General features: G+C 40.7%; 1 protein-coding gene across 1 annotated transcript; it reads right to left on the minus strand.

The window, feature by feature from the left end:
• Nucleotides 1-14,604: 14,604 nt before the first annotated feature.
• On the minus strand, nt 14,605-18,715 carry LOC145123384 (receptor-like serine/threonine-protein kinase SD1-8). Its single transcript, XM_079058599.1, has 7 exons — nt 17,353-18,715; nt 17,069-17,239; nt 16,361-16,557; nt 15,778-15,991; nt 15,450-15,687; nt 15,186-15,336; nt 14,605-15,029 (listed from the first exon to the last, which is right to left on the minus strand). Exons 1-7 carry the CDS (start codon nt 18,635-18,637, stop codon nt 14,721-14,723), a joined length of 2,565 nt encoding a protein of 854 aa, XP_078914725.1. The 5' UTR covers nt 18,638-18,715; the 3' UTR covers nt 14,605-14,720.
• Nucleotides 18,716-20,435: the final 1,720 nt, after the last annotated feature.

A 20,435-nucleotide genomic window follows, 5' to 3' on the forward strand; every position in this document is an offset into this window, starting at 1 on the left:
TAGCTTGTGGGATATGTTGTTTTCTGGGACGAATTGGAGTTATCAGGTAGAGCCTTGGGAAAGGTACAGGCAGGTGTGGAAGGTAGTATTGGGCCCGTACTACTTAAAGCACAGGACCTGTACCCAAACTGATGTTAGATCTGGAAGATCTAAGGAGGACTGGTGTGGGAGGATGCCCTTTTTTTTATATCCTGATCATTACGATTTATGACATTGTAGTGCAGTATGGTGGTGACACGATATGGAGCTGCAGGATCAATATCGGGATCTGAATCTGGGTCGGGCGACAGTACCGAGCCCATTGATGAGAGGCTGCACGAGCTCATTGCAGCCGAGGTGATGAGGGGAATCCTTGACGCAACCCCAGTGATCTTTGAGACGGTCAAGGAGAGTATGATGGAGATCATGGAGGAGAGGCTCAGGGCTTTCAGAGCCGAGATTGTTATGGGCCAGGTCGGGGCCCGAACTCCCTTGTTCCGGGAGTTCAAGGCGTGTGGGGCGCCGGAGTTTTTCGGGGTCAGGGACCCCATTGTTAGCCGACGCTGGGTGGCGGACATAGAGAACGCCCAACGCACGAGTTCTTGCCCTGATGCGGCAAAGGTGGGTTTTGCTTCATGTATGCTGAGAGATAGAGCCCGAGATTGGTGGGGAGATGTGACTAGACAGGTGGGAGCACCCGATGTGGCTGAGATGACATGGGCAGAGTTTGTCAGGCGCTTTGATCTGGATTTTACGCCAGCTATTGAGGTGCAGCGGTTGGTGAGGGAGTTTCAGGAACTCCAGCAGACTACCGAGACTGTGGCGGAGATTACTGCCAAGTTTCAGGAACGAGCATTGTTGATCCCACAATATGCTACATATGAGGACATAAGGAGGACGAGGTATCATTCCATGTTGAGGGATGGTATTCGTGAGTTTGTGAGCTTTATAGGGTGCAAGACCCTGAATGAGATGGTGGAGAAGGCACGTGAGCGGGAGATGGAGTTGGAGTTCCGCACCAAGTGGAAGCCCGAGCAGGCACAGACAGCAGTAGGCCAGGCTAAAAAGCCTAAGACCTCGGATTCCTCCATTAGGGGCCAACAAGGCCGTGGCCGGTGTGCCAAGTGCGGTAAACCGCATAGTGGGGCTTGTCGGATAGCAGGCTCAGGATGTTATGCATGTGGCCAGCCGGGTCACTTGAGCAGGGATTGCCCCAAGAAGGGTCTGATTTGTTTCTATTGCAACCAGACTGGCCATAAAAAGACCGATTGTCCGAGGTTTTAGGGAGGAGGAGGAGCAGTGGCAGCGCCCGCGCCCGCCACAATGAGGATTACTGATGGCCGCCCTGCTAAGGCGGATGCTCCAGCGGTGAAGACCCGTGCATTTCAGTTGACTACCGAGGAGGCTCGGGCAGCGCCAGACGTCGTGGCTGGTACGTGTTTTATCCTTCCTGCTGAATATTGATTTGTATTGCTTATGTATATGTATGTGCTCATGTATAGGGACCTTTTTGGTCAATGGTATGCCGTATCATGTTTTATTCGATTCGGTAGCTACCCGATCGTTTGTGTCTCTTGCACTTAGCAAGAAGTTTCGGGATGCGCCGGGAACTTTGGGTTCCCCGCTTGAGGTGGAGATTGCGGATGACCGCACTGTGAGTGCTGTGAGGGTGTATCAGGACTGTGTTCTGAATGTGCTTGGAGAGAGGTTTCATGTTGATCTAGTCTCGATACCATTGCGAGGGCTGAAGGTGATCATCAGGATGGACTGGTTGGGGGACAACGGGGCCATGATAGATTGCGAGCGCCAGTTGGTGAGGGTTCGAACCCCAAGTGGGGGAGAACTGGTTATTCATGGAGAGAGGACCTCGCAAGGGCCAACCCTCTGTTCAGCTGCGAGGGCTAGGAGATTTCTACAACAGGGTTGTACGGGGTTTTTGGCATATATTTTGTAACGCCTGGGTTCTGGTACGCTTTTATTCATAAATTATTCATTTTATTAGAGCTACTCGACAAGTTGGGAGCCCCAGACTCGTCGAAAAGAAATGAGTTTGTACACGGGTTTTAAGCTATCTACTTGACGAGTCGAGAGCCCTCGACTCGGCCAGTAGGTTTGCCTGAAGGAAACCCTAATTTCATGGTTTTGCACCCTATTTAAGCATCTTAATCCCCACCTTTTGGCCTCATTTCCAGCCTCCAAGTCGTAAACCCTAATCCACGAAACCCTAGAGCATTTTGTGAGCGTGTGAGCCATTCTTGAGTAACCTTTGTGTGTTCTTGAAGCTTGAAGAAGAAGGAGGAGCTAGAGGGTTCAAGGAGAAGATAGTAGATCCAGAGACTTCCTTCCATCCTCTTCATTTTCTGGTAATCAAGTTTCTAGCTTGGCTATTAGTTCATTAGATCTTCTTACTTCCTTTTTATGAGGGTTTTTGGTTCAAGAATCTTGATTTTTGGGATTTGGACGTCCCAAGTAACTTACATTTCAGATTTGGGATCTAGAAGGGGTTCCATGGCATAAAGGTGCAAACTTTATGACCATGGAAGCCCCATGCAAGCTTTAAAACGTTATTATGGCCTTTTTAGTCCCAAAAGGCCATGCATGGAAGGAAAGCTAGGAACTTTACGTGTCCAACTGATGTCCAAGGCCTAGATCTATATTCTACAGAGCTAGGGTTTGAGCTAAACCCATTAAGAAGGAATAATAGCGGGTAAAGTTGGAAACTTCACCCTTAAAAGTGTATTCCCAGTATGTAGATGAAGTATGGAGTTTGGATCTGAATGATAGGAGCTTAATCCATTGAGATGGCTCAATCAGACAGAGGAACTCGACGACTCCATGGAGGGACTCGGCGAGTTGAGTTGGTTTGTCCCGATTCTGGACAAGGTGGAACTCGACGAGTCTGTGAAGGGACTCGACGAGTTAGTTTGTGTTTTCACGACTAAGAGTGATAAAGGAACTCGGTGAGTCAAGGGATTGAATCGACGAGTTGAATCAACTCAAATGTTGACTTTGACTTGGACTAAGCGTTGACTTTGACTGGGACTTTGACTTGACCAAGGTTGACCCGTGAAGGGGTCTTGACATAAGAAATGGTCATTTTACCCTTAGAAGGGTTATCAGTTTTTGACTAAGTGATTATTGTGATAATGATAGCCGGGGAGTCGTTGGAGCAGCCACTAGAGATTCCTCACACGATATTTCAGCAACCAGTTTGAGAGGTGAGTTTTCCTCCAGTAGGAACGGGTCTAAGGCACCAAGGTCGACCCGTTTAGTTAGTAGTAGTTCCGGACTACGGTCCGATGCCGGGCGGGGCCCGATGTAAGTTTATATGTTTTTTTCCGGATTTCGATCCGATGCCGAGGCGGTCCCGAGGAATGCTTGTATGCTTGATGTCTTTGTGATTCTTGCATGTGTTTGTACTTGTATGTTTCTGGAACATGATACGATGCCGAGGCGGTTCCCGAGGAATGTTAGTATGCTTCCGGATTACGGTCTGATGCCGGGCGGGGCCCGAGGAATGTTTGCATGTTAATGTTATATGTTTTAGGTTTATTTGTATTACTTGATTATGTTCATATGTATTCCGAGATGTGCTCGATGCCGTATAGGGTTTGATGCCGGACGGGGCCCGATGCCGGGAAAGCCGATGCCGGGCGATGACCCGGTGTAGCAGGGGGCGGGGCCCAAGATATTTTTATGTGATATGTGTATGGTATGTGATAGTTGGGGAGACTCACTAAGCTTCGTGCTCACAGTTTTCAATTTTGGTTTCAGGTACTTCCGCTAGCAAGGGGAAGAGCTCGGAATGACTGCATGGCACACACCAGAGTTTTTAGCCTGGGAGGAATTACCCTGATGTTTGACATATGATTTTGATACATTGACAGATATTATGTTATTTTGAGAAACATGGCCTATGATTTCTATATGATGAATGATATTTATGGTTTTTACTAATGAAATAAAACGAGTTTTTTGGACTATATTTTTGGGATGTTTCATATTTCGGATACGAGGGTTGAGACCCCAATGGATTTGGGCAGTGTGTCGGTCATACAGGAGTTTTGGGATGTCTTTCCCGAGGAGTTACCTGGAGTGCCCCATGGGGAGCTCCGATCCTGTTCGTGAAAAAGAAGGATGGGTCCCACAGGATGTGCATTGATTATCGATAGCTGAACAAACTAACGATGAAAAACCGTTATCCGTTACCGAGGATCGACGATTTTTTCGATCAGCTGCAGGGTGCGTCTTGGTTTTCCAAGATTGATCTTCGGTCGGGGTATCATTAGATGAGGATTCGGGATGAGGATATACCGAAGACAACTTTTAGGACTCGGTATGGGCACTATGAGTTTGTGGTGATGCCCTTCGGGCTCACCAATGCCCCAACAGCGTTCATGGATCTAATGAACAGAGTGTGTAGACCGATGCTGGATCGGTCGGTGATCGTTTTTATTGATGATATCCTGGTCTATTATAAGACCAAGCAGCAACATGAGCAACATTTGAGAGAGGTATTGGAGACATTGAGAACGGAAAGGCTGTATGCCAAGTTCTCAAAGTGTGATTTCTGGCTGTGTGAGGTGCAGTTTTTGGGGCACATCATCAACCAGGAGGGAATTTTGGTTGATCCAGCCAAGGTTAAGGCAATGATGCGGTGGGAAGTATCGAAGAACGCATCCGATATCCGTAGCTTCTTGGGTTTAGCGGTCTATTATTAGAGATTCATCCAGGATTTCTCCAAGATTGCTATTCCTTTGACCTACTTGACCAAGAAGAATGTGACATTTCGATGGGGCACGAATCAACAGTTGGCTTTTGAGACCCTGGGACAGAGGTTATATGAGGCTCCGATTCTAGTACTACCTAAGGGGTTGGATGACTTGGTAGTGTACTGTGATGCATCGATCTCAGGGTTAGGCGCGATACTGATGCAAAGGGGGCATGTGATAGTTTACGCCTCGAGGCAGTTAAAGCCTCATGAGGCGAACTACCCCACTCACGACCTGGAGTTAGGGGCAGTAGTGTTTGCCCTCAAGATTTGGAGGCACTACTTGTATGGAGTACGGTGCACTATTTATACTGATCATAAGAGTTTGATGTATTTGATGGATCAGCAGAACCTCAACATGCGGAAGAGGAGGTGGTTGGACGTGCTGAAAGATTATGATTGTGAGATCTTATACCATCCAGGGAAGGCCAACGTGGTGGCCGATGCTTTGAGCCGCAAGACGGCGGGTTCTCCGATTGGGAACGTTTTTTGAGGATGACGATGATCTCTCCATTGTTGGATATGATCAAGGAGGCTCAGGTCGAGGGTGTGAAGAAAGAGAATTGGAAGATATAGCGGATTCGGGGTCAGTATCCCTTGTTTGTTCGGGATAGCCGAGGTCTTCTGACACAGTGTGGCCGGGTGTGGGTACCAGTGACTGGAGGAGTGAGACAAAAGATATTGGAGGAGGCACACAATTCCAAGTTCTCTATACATCCGGGGGCTACGAAAATGTATAGAGATCTGAGACTGAGCTATTGGTGGCCCTGTATGAAACGAGAGATCGCTTGGTTTGTGGAGCGGTGCTTGACCTGTAGGAAGGTCAAGGCCAAACATCAGCAGCCACATGGCAAGGTTCAACCACTACCCATTCCCATGTGGAAGTGGGAAGAGATCACTATGGACTTCATCACGAAGTTACCAAGGACAGCGAGGGGCGTGGACGCCATATGGGTGATTGTGGACAGGTTGACGAAGAGTGCCCACTTTATTCGGATCTCTGAGAGTATATCCGCTGAGAAATTGGCGGATATTTATGTGCGAGACGTGGTGGCTAGACACGGGGTGCCAGTGTCCGTATTCTCTGACAGAGATGTTCAATTTATATCTAGATTCTGGAAGAAGTTCCAAGAGGAACTGGGCACTCAGTTGCATTTTAGTACGACATACCACCCCCAGACAGATGGCCAGAGTGAGAGAACGATCCAGACACTTGAGGATATGCTTCGGGCATGCGTGTTGGATTTTGGAGGGAGTTGGGATACATACCTCCCGCTAGCAGAGTTTTCATACAATAATAGTTATCATGCTAGTATTGACCGACCACCGTTTGAGATGTTATATGGTCGGAGGTGTAGGACCCCTGTTTGTTGGGGCGAGGTAGGGCACCCGGTCATGGGGAGCACCGAGGTGGTGCTCAAGACGAATGAGTTGATTCAACAGGTGCGTGACAGGCTACGAGTCACACAGAGCCATCAGAAAAACTATGCTGACCGACGACGATCGGACCTTGAGTTCCAGGGGGGGACTTTGTGTTACTAAAAGTGTCGCCATGGAAGGGAGTCATCAGATTTCGGAAGAGAGGCAAGTTGGGGCCCCAATATATTGGACCGTACAGGATTACGGCCCGAGTGGGCAAGGTGGCCTATCACTTGGATCTGCCAGATGAGCTTAACCAGATTCACAACACCTTCCATGTGTCACAGCTTCGGAAGTGTGTCACCGACGAGGCCACGGTCGTTTCTCTGGACGATATTCAGGTGGACGAGAGCCCGAACTACATTGAGAGGCTTGTTGCGATTCTAGATAGGAAGACCAAGGTTCTACGAAACAAGGAGGTGAAGTTAGTAAAGGTGGAATGGCAGCACCGAAGGGGCTCCGAATGGACATGGGAGCCGGAGGAAGAGATGCGGGATCACTACCCGGACTTATTTGGGTCAGCAGACTTCGAGGACGAAGTCTACTTCAAGTGGGGGAGATTTGTAACATATGTTCCATGTATTATTTAATTTTATAAGTTTAGGATTTTGTGCTGGGACTTGACGAGTTGGGGAGCTCCAACTTGTTGAGTAGAGGTTATTATGAGGACGCGGGACTTCGGATTTACTCGACGAGTCGGAAGGCCCTGACTCGACGAGTAGGCGCTATAAAGGGAAACCCTAATTTTTAGAGTTTGCACCCTATATAAAGAACTTAATCTGCCTCTTGTGGCCTCCCTTACCACTTCATTACCCAGAGAAGAAACCCTAGCCGTTCTTTGTTGCTTCCTTGTGCTTGTGAGACTAAAAGGGTGCTTTTGATGCATTTTGTTGAAGGAATTTGAAGGTTGAGAAGCTTGGTGTAACATCCCGAAATTCAGGTACAACTATTTAGCCCTTCTTTTATTCAAAGTGTCAAGTTAAGCCCTTAAGAGGAATTGGTAGCAAATGAGTACGATGGGCGTACTCAAGAGTACGCTGCGCGTACTCATGCGCTTATTTTGGACGCGGACTCGCCTGAGTACGCTGGGCGTACTCAGGGTTACGCTGGGTGTAATGTGTCCAGGTGCAAACCCTAATTTCTGACTTGTGCCCTATATATTGGATGCTAAGGCTCATTTCTCAGCCTCCATAGCAGTGAGTAAAACCCTAAGAGAGAACTTTTCATCGTTCTTAGTGAGTGTGTGTGATTTTGGAGCTAAAAGTGCCTTGGTGTGCTAGTGAAGAAGAAGGAGAGGAGTTTGTGGAGACTAGAGCTTGAAGTGCAAGTTTGGATCTGAGATCTACAGAGGAAGGAGCTGCATTTGGAGGTATAAAGTTCAAAACTTTCCTCTTAATTTGGTTTGTTGCTTCATGGACCATTTTAGGGTTAAAAGTCCCAAAGGTGGCGACTTTATGAGTGTAATGAGCTCCATGGACCTAGATCTGTCCCATTTCAGTGGTATTTGTGTTATAGATCCATAAAGTTCCCATCTTGGTCGTGGATATGAGATCATGCTTGAGTATTGGGCTTTCTAGTGTTAGGAAATGGTATATTTTGGGTGTTAGTGACTTGTTCAGCCATGCAAAGGCTTAAAGTCATCGACTTTATGGATTAAGAGGCTTAGAAATGGTCAGATCTAAAAGTTGGACGTGAGTCTTAACTGTTTAAGACCTCAAGAGCTAAGGGACTGAAACTGGGATTTACGCCGGGCGTAATCCCAGTACGCGCGGCGTACGGGGTGGCGTTCCCCGATTCTGAGAGACTGCCGGGTACGCCCAGCGTACACATTTGGTACGCGCAGCGTAACCCGGAGGGTTGACTTTTGGTTGACTTTTAGGGTTTGGTCTATAGTGGGGCCTTTGAGTTATGAGAGGGGTAAAATGGTCTTTTACCCTTTTGAGAGTACTAAGAGGAGGAATAGTCTAGCCTTGAGAGATGTATTGATTGAGAGTATTTATTTTACATGATTAGGCGGAGGCTAGACCTGATTTTACAGAGTTCGAGCTTTACCGAGTTACCCGAGGTGAGTCTTCTCACTATACTTTACCTAGAGTGGTAATTAGAGCTATGAGACAGAGTATGTTGTATGCTTTTGCATGATGTGATTTCTATGTGTTTTATGCTATGCATGTTACAGAGTTTTCAGAGTTAGGACCGGAAGGTCCACAGAGTTAGGGCCAGAGGGTCCACAGAGTTAGGACCGGAAGGTCCACAGAGTTAGGGCCAGAGGGTCCACAGAGTTAGGGCCAGAGGGCCCACAGAGTTAGGGCTAGAGGGCCCACAGAGTTATGGGACTGGAGGGTCCCACAGAGACACCTTGACCAGAGGGTCATCAGAGTTATAGCCTCGAGTGGCTAATATGTGTTGTGTGTGGTATTTTGGGGAACTCACTAAGCATTTATGCTTACAGTGTTGTGTTATGTGTCTCAGGTACCAGCGAGGATCGCGGGAAGGCGCCGGCTTGATCAGTACACACACGGGGAGATTTTTATTATGATCTTGGGATATGATGTTATGATTGACTATGTGATCCAATGGTGTTTTTATAACGATTATGAATGAAAATGTGTTTTATAAAATGTGAAAAATTGTTTTGAAAATTTGGGTGTTACACTTGGAACGGGAAGGAGATTGTAGATCCAACATCTACAACGTTTGGGAATCCCTTTGAAGGTAACAAGCTGTTACCTTGATCATTATAGCATTAGATCCCCTTTTTCTTGGGTTTTAGGCCATTTTTAGTACATTTGTAGATTATTTCTGGTATTGGGCATGATCTGAAGTTGTAACTTCAGATCTGGAATCCTCTAAGTCCTTAGAGTTATAAAGTTACTGAAAGCATCAAGCTTTGGCCCTTCTCTTTGGTTTATACCCATCCCTTAGCTTGGTGTTGGCATAAAGAGCTTGCATGCACGTAAAGTTTGCAACTTTACGTGGAAGCCATGCCTTAGGAGGCTAGATCTGCAATCTGGAGCTTTGGGGTATCTTAAAAACGTCTGAACTCAAAAAGGACTAAAGGGACTCGTCGAGTTCCTTAGCCAACTCGACGATTCGGGTAGGGTTTACCCGTTTTCGAGATTCTGAGTGAGTTCAGTGAAGGATTAGAGTTTGGTCTGCATGAATTTTTGGTCTTCTGGACATTTGAAGGACTCGACGAGACACTTAGGTGACTCGGCGAGTTGACTCGGGATTCAGTGGAATGGACTCGGAAGGAACTCGACGAGTTGTTGGATGCACTCGACGAGTTAAGGTCAACATGGACTGTTGACCTTGACTGTTGACCTTGAATTTGACCAGGGTTGACCAGGGTTGACTTTGAGGGTATTTATGGTATTTCGGGATTGTGACAAGTCTACCACATTATGATTATAGGCAGTTGAGTTGGAGTAGTGCGTGGGACTTATCTGATCGTATCTTGTCAGTTCGGCATTCGCGAGAGGTGAGTCTCCTCACCATACTAATGGGTCTAAGGCACCAAGGCCGGCCCATTTTGTGATATGTGGTACATTAGTTGATGTAGAGATATGTGTTATGATAGTTAGCTATATGCTAAGTGGTATGCTATGCTAGTATTTATATGATACTTGCAGGGAAGACCATGGGGGGAGCCCATGACACTTGGATATAAGACCATGTGGGGAAGCCCATGGCTTGTCAGTTAAAGACTATGGGGGGAGCCCATGACAATTGGATGAAAGACCATGTGGGGGAGCCCATGGCTTGTCAGCTAAAGATAATGGGGGGAGCCCATGACACGTCAGTATAAGACCATGTGGGGGAGCCCATCGCATCCTTATATGTTTGTATACATGGCTGTTGTGGTATATGTAGCTTTTATAACTAGTATGCTTTTGTGTTTATGTGGATTGTATGGGGTATGCTCTGGGAACTCACTAAGCATTAGCTTACATTTTGTGGATTTGTTTCAGGTACATCTGAGCCTAAGGGCAAGGGCAAAGCTTGATGACGCGTCATGCACTCTCTCTCAGGCGTTTTATGGGACACTCTGATGATTTGAAATAATATTGCTATTGTTATGAATTTGAAAACAATTGTATTTGTGATTTTATGGTTTATGGAAAGTGTTTTGGCTAATTAAAAATGAAAAATTTCTTTTGAAAATTGGATCGTTACACATCCTTACCAGATCTGTTTCGTGACCACCTTCCCTTTCTCTCTAACTCATATTTATATGTTTTTCTTTTATTTCTAGTCAAACACCACCTGATCGTCATCAGATCTGATGTGTTTGTGTATTTTCAGGTTAGATATGGTGTTTGTGTGTGGTATTTCATGATGGTAGGCGGCAGTTCCACCACCGCATCAGATCTGGTCACCGGTGATGGTGTTTACATAAGAAAGTTCTGCAAAAAAAAAAAAGATGCACACAAGGTGCTTGATGAAATGCCTCAATGGAATTAGGTAAATTATTAAGTTATGAATTTAGCTTTGAATGCTACAGTGAAGTTTTTTTTAGAGTTTAAACAGTGAATATGGTAAATTAGGCTATGAATGAATGTATAAAATGTTAATATAACATCGTCTTATATATCTGATCAGATTTGATGTTTTATGGTGATTATGGATCTGATGTGTGTGGTGCACACAAAGTTGTGAATTAATGTCTGAAATATTAAATTAAGTTATGATTTAGTGTTTGAAATGTTGTATTAAATTATGAATTCTGATTTTTTTTATCCTGATCTGATTTTTGAAAGAAGGATGTTGGTGTTGTTTCTACTGGTGGTTGGTGGTGGCGATGGTTGATGGTGACGTATGGAAGTTGGCGGTATTAATGCTACTGTGGTGGTAGAGTAAAGATATTTCTATTTCTCACTCATTTTCTTCGTTGATTTCATATAAGTTATCCCCTTTTATGATTCATGTATATGTTTTTCTTTTGATGTTGGCTTCTGAAATATAAGATAACTTATGCATATATTAAACCGTGAATGGGCTGTTTAGTACACTGAAGTATGATATTATACTTGTAAATGATTTTTGAATGTATTGTATTAAACTGTGAATTTTCTGTATTAAGCTATGAATTTTATTTACAACTTAATATAAGAAATTCACAATTTAAAACACATAAATGTCTCTAGATATGAACGTATTAATGTAAGTTTTAGTTGAGAATATGGTTGTGAATATATAATTTTTATGTATTAAACTGTGAATTTATTGTATTAAGCTGTGAATTTTGTGTATTAAAAAATGAATTGATTATATTAACCTGTGAATATTTTATGAATATTGTGTTTGCTTGTTTGAGAAGAAAGAAGCATTATATACATATATGATTTTCTATAATTTTAAATAAATTATATAAAATTTAAACTATGACTATTATGTAAATTAAACTTTGAAATAAACACTAGCCTCTAAATCTAAAAGTATAAATGTAAGTTTTAAGTTAAAAATATCGAATTACGTGTATTAAATTATTAATTATTAGATTAAGCTGTGAATTTTATGTATTAAATGATAATTCACTCTATTAAGTTGTGAATTGACTATATTTGTTGTGAATTTTCTCTAAATTTTATGTTAAAATATGAATGATTGTTGTATGATTTTTTGTATTAGTTTCTTATGAATATATATTTATTTTTTATGTGTATAAGTATGTAAGAATGCATTAGTTTTTATAATTGTTTTGCATTAAATTAAAAATGAGTTAATTAATATGTTTATTAAATTGTGAATGTAGTATTTAAGCTATTAATGTATGACTTTATGTATATATCTGTTTTGGAAAGAAAGATGGTCGTTAAGCTAGCACAGGTTGGTGGCGGCGTGTGGTGGTGGTGGTGGTAGTGGTAGAGTTTGGATTTGACTTCTTTAAATTTGTAAATTTATGTAAAATGAATTATATTAAGTTGTGAATTTTACGTATTAAACTGTAAATTGACTATATAAAGTTGTATTTCATATATTTTTTTTTGTTAAAATATAAATGAATGTATGAAAAAATATATTAGACTATAAAAATTACGATTTTGCTATTTTCTTACAAAAAGGACAAAAATCGGGACTTTAACATATTTAATATTACTCACAATACATGTTTACTAATAAAATGTGGGTTCTTAACCTTTTTGGGTTCTCATTTGAACCACTCTCTCTCTCTCTCTCTCCCTCTCTCTCTCTCTCTCTCTCTCTCTCTATATATATATATATATATATATATATATATATATATATATATATATATATATATATATATATAGTACCTATCGGGGCCGGTTTCGTGTACAGATCTGGGTACTCGATAGGTAGTAGCATCCCCATCCCCATCCCCATTTTTTGCATTCAGGTAATACTCATCCCCGTAGTCGTCCCCGGTCAACTTGAGGATTTACTCGGTCAACTCGAGTTAGGGTTTCGGGTACCCATGGTACGGGTTTTTTTTGCCATCTCTATACGAGAATCCCTCTAGTTAACATTACTTAGGGTAAGACACATGTCTACATCCAATACAATCTTTATACTTATGTTTATTTTATATCTTTTGTACATAGACACATGAGATTCAATCTTTTACTACAATTTTATAAGTTGTTTATTGAAATAACAATGTATATAAAAACATTGATATTGAGACTAGTGTCACGGGCTGATATCTCGTGACCGTGTTGACCAAGAAGACAAAGACCATGCCTCTGGAATAGCTTGCCATTGGGTTCAAAAGGGGGCGTCCTAGTCCAAGGGACGTTGTTATGCTAGTCGTTGTTGTCTGGCCGAGTCGCTGAAGTGCGTGACAATAAAGGGGGCCGTAGCGTTCTAGAGATACAACTGGTCGGGGGCTAGTGCCGCTTCCCCGATGAGCCCATGGCAGGGCGAAACCAGTTGGCGTGTGTAACATGGGATGGCTGGTATCGGGGTTTTATGGTTGACCTCGGTATGCCGCATGGGCAAGGAGTAATGCCGAATTTGTATCCGTGACAAGTGGTATTAGAGCCAAATGATGAAGGGACATGCCAGTATGATCGTGCATATTCGTGGGGTCCATAGAAGTATGGACATGCTGGTGGGTTGCTGCGAAGTCAAGAGCAATACACCGATGAATGCTCTACCTCCTTGAAGGAAGTAATGGGGGTGGCCACATGCCGAGGATTCCGACTTTGAAGTATAAAGTTTGGGATCCAGTGTAGCGGTATGCGATCAAACTTGGTATCAGAAGAAAGGCCATTTCGAAAGGACAAAAGTTCCTCTTCCATCGCACGAGGACGTGCGACAATTTTGCGGTGGGAGAGTGTCACGGGCTGATATCTCGTGACCGTGTTGACCAAGAAGACAAAGACCATGCCACCAGAATAGCTTGCTATTGGGTTCAAAAGGGGGCGTCCTAGTCCAAGGTACGTTGTTATGCTTGTCGTTGCTGTCTGGCCGAGTAGCTGAAGTGCGTGACAATGAAGGGGGCCGTAGCGTTCTAGAGATACAACTGGTCGGGGGCTAGTGCCGCTTCCCCGATGAGCCCATGGCAGGGCGAAACCAGTTGGCGTGTGTAACATGGGCTGGCTGGTATCAGGGTTTTATGGGGGACCTCGGTACGCCGCACGGACAAGGAGTAATGTCGAACTTGCGTCCGTGACACTAGGTAGAATATGGTGATTCGTATAATGTGAGTAAAATTAAGAATAACCATTAATATACGATCATATAAACCTCTTTAAAGGCCATTAGCAAGTGAAACAAAAAAGATGCATGAGTGGTCTTTGGTTCGAGACTCCTCACCAATACTTTTATTTATTTCTATAAGATTGGCATACCGAAAATATACGAAAAAGCCCAATCAACATCAACAGACGTGACATACCGCGTCAACAAAAAAAATGTACGTTCAGTATGAACTGTGGAAAAGATAAAACAAATGAAATTAACAAGTTATATAAAAATGATGAAAAAAACCTACTGCTCAACATAAAGTTGATATAAAAATATAAGAATATAATAACCTTGAGGCAAACATTTTCATTGTAATTCTTACTAATAAAGCTGCGGACATCACTTCTAATTTTTGTCGGATTTACATTTAATATCCTCGAGTTTTAGTGATCAATAAATAAGACTTTTACAACTAATGGTCTTATTTCAATTGTTTGCGAATTCTAGTTTTTTCATTTGAGAGAGACGTTCACAATAAAACAGACAAAGCCAATGAAAACATGTTGATAAGACGATACATGATGAAACTTCCGATCGAGAACTAAATTGAGGTTCGCTTCGAGCAATTAATGAATAAAGGTAATTAAGTTCAAGTGATCGATCATGATGTAAACTACTTGTCAATATATTCATTTAGAAATCTATCTTGCGAAATGAGTTTTAATTTATATTAAAATTCAGATTTTACAACAAATAAACTGCAAAACAATGTCTTACACTAATAAAACTTCGTATAATAATATACAAAATCAAATCCAACAAATTACACTTGATGTATTGTAATGTGTAAAGTATGACAATCTCAAATTGATGCTAGATGGTGACTAACCTAGTTTCGCTATCTACCTTCTATTACTGTTAGTGTTATTTGATTTACTGTCATGGAATCATCTTTTTTGCTTGAAGTTTCTGGTTCAAGATTTTCATTCCTAAAGAAGAATCCGGGATGTTTTGGTGGTGACATTCCTACAGTTTCACTGCTCAATAGCAACATTACTTCTGACATCTTAGGTCGATCTTTCGGTAGTTCTTGAACACATAAGAGTCCAATTTGTATGCACCTCAACACTTCATTTTCTGAAAATTTGGTTCCAATCGATTCGTCTAATAGTTCTAAAGCTTTCCCCTCGTTCCATAAATTCCATGCCTAAAAAATATTGGTTTCATTTCAAATACAATAATTTAAAGAGACAAGGACCCAACTGGAATTAACTTTAAGTTTATGGGGTATGGTTTTAGAAATATAAAGTATAATATCAAAGATCAGTTTAGAAGTTGTCAGTATATCACTAATATTACTTACTTGTGCAAGAAGGTTAAGTTGGCTATCTGTGTTGGATGATCCTCTGTTCCTTTTACCGCTCACTATCTCGAGAATCAAAACCCCAAAACTAAAAACATCTGATTTTCTTGAGAAATTCCCGTTCATCATGTATTCGGGTGACATATAACCACTAAAAGGAATTTGACAAAAATAATAAGAACGAGTAAAACTATATATATATATATATATATATATATATATATATATATATATATATATATATATAAGTACAAAGATACTTACTATGTTCCAATCACTATTTTTGTTAGTACTTCTTTTTGATCCCTTCCAACAATCCTTGCGATACCAAAGTCTGATATCTTCGGGTTCATTTCCTTATCAAGCAAAATATTACTTGCTTTCATATCTCGATGGACAATTGGTAATATTGAATCATGATGAAGATAATGAAGCCCTCGTGCAATCCCACGTATAATTTCGAGTCGGATCTTCCAATTAAGTTTCATGCTTTCCTCTTTTCCTATAATGATTTTAAGAAAACATAGTTAGATTTTGGTGGAAAAATACTCGGGTTTCAAAAGAAGAAAAACAATGCCACTAAATTTTTTACCAAAAAAAAGATACAAATCAAGACTTTTGTTTTCCATAAACTCATAAATCAGCAACTTCTCTTCCACCTCAATGCAACAACCCAATACCCGAACAAGATTTCGATGTTGGAGTTTCGCGATTAATTGAACCTCGTTTTTAAGTTCCTCAATCCCTTGATCGCAGATTTTTGCGAGCCTTTTTATCGCTACAACTTCACCTTTCGTTAATATACCCTATATCACCAACAACAATAATGCAACTATTTATCTTTTTTCTATTGTCTTATTTGAATATTCGAATAATTAAAAAACAAAAAATAATAACAAAAGTAAAGTAATTTCAAATAACAAATGAAGATATGTATATTTTGGATTTTTCAATAATGTGGATATCAAAAACTATTGAAAATATTTACTCCAATTTCAAATAACAAATGAAGATACATATAATTCGGATTTTTCAATAATCTGCATATCATAAACTATTGATAATATTTACTCTAATTTTCAGATTATCAAATATCCATATCAAATTTTGGAATCAGATAGGTTTAACACCCTTAATTTTAGATGTTCACATATTTCCTAGTACTAGTACTTTACCTTGTAAACAGGCCCGAACCCCCCTCTCCCAAGTTCATTTGTTTTTGAGAAGTTGTTTGTTGCAATAGCGAGTGTTGTAAAATCAAACAAGGGTAATTCAAGTTCATCGATAGTTGTTTTGCCACGATTATCTCTTCTTCTATTTGGTATAATAACCTCATCATTTACTAAGGAATCTTCGGTTCTTCCTTGTGGACCTATTTTGGATCAAACAAAATATATCAAGCACATATGAAGTCTCACCCGGTCTGTTTTGACTTAAAAAGTTCGAACTCTCTCTATCCAAAATGAAAACTTGCATCCTATTTTTCAAGTCTTGTAACTGAAATTTGTTTAAACGTTAAAAACTGTTGATGGGTTAATCTAGTTATGAATTATTTATAGGGTTAACTACTTACTTACTAAAACGAAAAGGGATGGGTCTTATCATAAGTTGACCATCTTTTGAACAATATCACAAAATAGACATATTAAAACTTGATTTTGGGAAATTGATTTATCAATTATGAATGGTCATCATTACAAAAAATGATGTTTTTAAGAAAAGAAAAATGAATATTTGCACGAAATATGATTATTTTGTTACAGGACTACATTCATTTTAGTATTTTATAGTCATTTGCACTTATCCTTTATGTTACCTTAATGTTAATTATTGCTTTCAAAATTATAAACTATGGTGTTTGACTCTAAAAAAGTCAAAATTACCTTCTCTATCCATTGATGTTATCAAGGTTCGTGTTTGCTTCCTCTTCAAGTAGACGAGTATCAGAATAAATATGAGCACCGCAAAGCTACTCATGGTAATGCCGACAACCTTACCAACGTGGTTGCTGTTGGCGGAGCCATTTTTGGTACTTTCAGCTACCGGCGGTGGAGCTGCAATCAACAAACTCATGATTATTAATGTCTAAAGTTGTAAAATTTAAAGCAAAACTACTACTTTTTGATACATACGATATAAGTCGCTAAAATATAATTCAGAAACATACCCAAATCAGAAGCTGCGGCTCTAACGTAGATATCTTGTCCTCCATCTTGAGAACCAGCATATCGTCTCATATCCATAAGATCCACTCCCCACATCACACAACCCGACCCGCCTCCATTGATATTCATATTAGCATAAGCACCACAAGAACAATTCTTTCTGCACATCTCACCACAATCGCTCAAATTCTTCATCTCATCAACAATCGCTTTCGAACTCTCAGGCAACTTCATGTTCTTCAATTGCAGAAATCCATCCGACCCACAATCCATTACAGAGCTCCGAACACACCCGTCCGTTCTATCTCGGAGATCCCATAATTGTTTGTTCTTTGGCTGGAATCCGGTCAAACAATTGCAGAATGGTGCAGTCGTTGTGTCACAAACGCTGGACGGACCACATTCACCATAGTGATCGCAATCACCGGGGAAAGACCAGTACACCCTCCAGGTTTCTGTTGTTTTGGCCCAAACCAATCTTTGATTAATACCAGAAGAATTTATAACCAATCGTGAATAAATAGAATTATTCACCATTTCAAACTTATAACTGATCTCATCGGAATTATCCTGTAATTCAAACTGCATTATATCCACCCCCACCATCTGCGGCACGCCGCTAAATCTTATCCCATTCCACGGCCCAGTTCGCCAAATTCTTGTTTCGTTTTTCAATGTTAAAAGCTCCGGGAAGCCACTGGTATCCAGTTTAAAAGAATAATCACCAGTCGCCGGATCATTGCTCGTCTTCCACGACTGCAAACGCCGAGTAATTCCAGATTTCCTGTCCCACCCCAGTTTCATCTCCGGTAATAGAGTATCAGTCGGATAATCAAAGCTTTGCCAAATATAATTCTCCGGTCTCTCATCGTTTTCCGGTCGAAGCACAAAGTTACCGTTGTCCAAAAGCTGCGCCACCGTCTTCACCGCCTTTGTGGGTTGATTTGATGACCAGACGACGGTTCCCACTTGATCTACCAGCACCATGTTGCCGTTGTCGACGATGGTTAGGTTCCCCGATGATGATGTAATGGGGGTGTCTCTATTAGCTACCCAAACATACGTTAGCTGCTGAATTTGTTTATACCAAATTCCTATATACAAACTACCGTTGTTTGCATTAAAGAAACCCAACTCGAAAACTTCACCATTAGAGACCAGAGTTTGATTGATGGTGAGGGGCTGTGTGGGTGTGATGGTGTCAACGGCTACACTGAGAAAAGGGTAGAAGAAGAAGTGAGAGAATATGAACATGAAGGTGCTGACATGGATATGGAGTGTTTTCATTCTTTGAAAGTTATAATCACCAACAGAATTTTGTTTTGTGTTTATTGGATTGGGGTATTGGAGATTTTATATGTTGGTTTCATCTTCAAAGAATTCGTGGAAATTGTGGAACACTTCAAATATTAATAGGGTGCAATATTTTTGAATACTTAAATTCTTTGATTACTTGACTTTTTTAAATAAATGATAGATTCCCTATTGATCAACAAGTTATGGAAATTGTCTAGTAAGTTCGTGTATTCTTGTGTCAAATTGATTACTTAATTGGGTTGAAACTTGATTATAGCTTTACTTGTTTAATTTCCATATTATGTATTTTAACAGGTTGAAATTTTTTACATAAATCCGTTTTTTTTTGTGTGGAGTTAATGGATCGTTTTTAGTTTAAATGGTCAAACCGGACAAGAAGAAAAATACTAAAAATACAAATGCATATACATACGAATTAATCTGATGAGATATAAACTCTTGTTTATTGAAAAAGGATCATATAAATAGCAAATCCTCCGGAATGAACAATCACTCAAAGTCAAAACTCAAAAGGCAAAGTACTTTCTTGGGGTTGTATGTCGAAGAGAGTTAGGGACGAGGGGAGGTTAGTTTTATTTTTCTATTAATTTAATTAATTAATTATTATTAATAATGTCAACTGCCATATAAATCAATAATAAAATCATAAGCGAACTGGTCAAAATTATACTTTTATTTAAAGTTAATTTTGGCAAAAAGGTTTATGAGGTTTTAGAAGTTTTTTTAGTTTTAAAAAACAATTTTAATTTAAGAAGTTTTTTTAGGAATTATGAATTATGAATTTATATTTTTTAAATAAAAACTCTTAATCCAAAAAACTATTTCAAATATCTTTAAAAAAAATTAAAAACTTTTAACGACGTGATGAGTCATCATGAGGTGACAAACAGGCTGTCACGAGGTGAGCGTTGGGCAGCTCGGGCCCATGAATTTTAGGGTTTTCTATGTATTTAAAGGGTGGTTTCGTATTTTTCGGGCATTTTTCTGTACTCCATTATATCTAAAGCCTCTTAAGAGAAACTCTAGCCTTCCTTTCACAACTATATATCAGCCTACCATCTCCTCTCTGTATTTAAAGGGTGGTTTCGTGTTTTGGTGTTTTGAAGAAGAAGAAGCTCTTGGTTCAAAGATCTAGCAAGCTAACATCCTCTCCTCATCCTTGCTCATATTTTGCATCTTTGTAAGTCCTCAAGATCCAACCTTTATGACTAGTGCTTCTAGATCTAGGTTTCTTGTGTCTTTTTCTCCATGATTATGAGAGTTTGAATGGTTAGGTTCCATAAATTTGGCAACTTTATGGATCCTTAGGGTCCCTTTGGGGTTATATGTTTCGAATCTATGTTTATATGGTGTATTTGGTCACATGCACAAGTTTGAGTTCATTTCTTCAAAGTTTTTGGACCTAAAATGGAAGAGACATGCATGTCCATAAAGCACTAATTTTTATGTTGCATTGGGAGTGGGAAAGCTTCTCAGAAAGTATGAATGAATGGTCTTAACGACTAAGAACTTAAAGCATTAAGGAGGCCAGAACAGTGTTCACGACGTGAGAAAAGGCAATCTTTGTGATTGTTTTGTCTTGAGACCACTACAACGTAACAGAAGCTCGGTCAAGATGTGGCAACCGTATGGGGAACTTTTTTACTGTTAACTTTGACTTTGACCGTTGACTTTTGACCAAGTTTGACTTTAGGTCAATCTGAGGGTTTTGCGTTGTAGTTTAAAAATTGGTCCCTGATTGTTGTATAGGTGACTTGTAGTGTCGGTT

This window comes from Lactuca virosa, chromosome 7 (genome assembly GCF_052849685.1).
Source record: "Lactuca virosa cultivar CGN04683 chromosome 7, Lactuca_virosa_CGN04683_v6, whole genome shotgun sequence".
Taxonomy (NCBI): domain Eukaryota; kingdom Viridiplantae; phylum Streptophyta; class Magnoliopsida; order Asterales; family Asteraceae; genus Lactuca; species Lactuca virosa.

What these genes read in the sequence shown, in the direction of transcription:
- LOC145123384 (XM_079058599.1), bottom strand. Translation starts at nt 18,637, where the DNA reads ATGAAAACACTCCATATCCATGTCAGCACCTTCATGTTCATATTCTCT. An exon ending in AAAATAGTGATTGGAACATA is followed by an intron (nt 15,337 to 15,449) that starts GTAAGTATCTTT and finishes AATTCCTTTTAG; the next exon opens with TGGTTATATGTCACCCGAAT. An exon ending in AACTTAACCTTCTTGCACAA is followed by an intron (nt 15,030 to 15,185) that starts GTAAGTAATATT and finishes AATATTTTTTAG; the next exon opens with GCATGGAATTTATGGAACGA.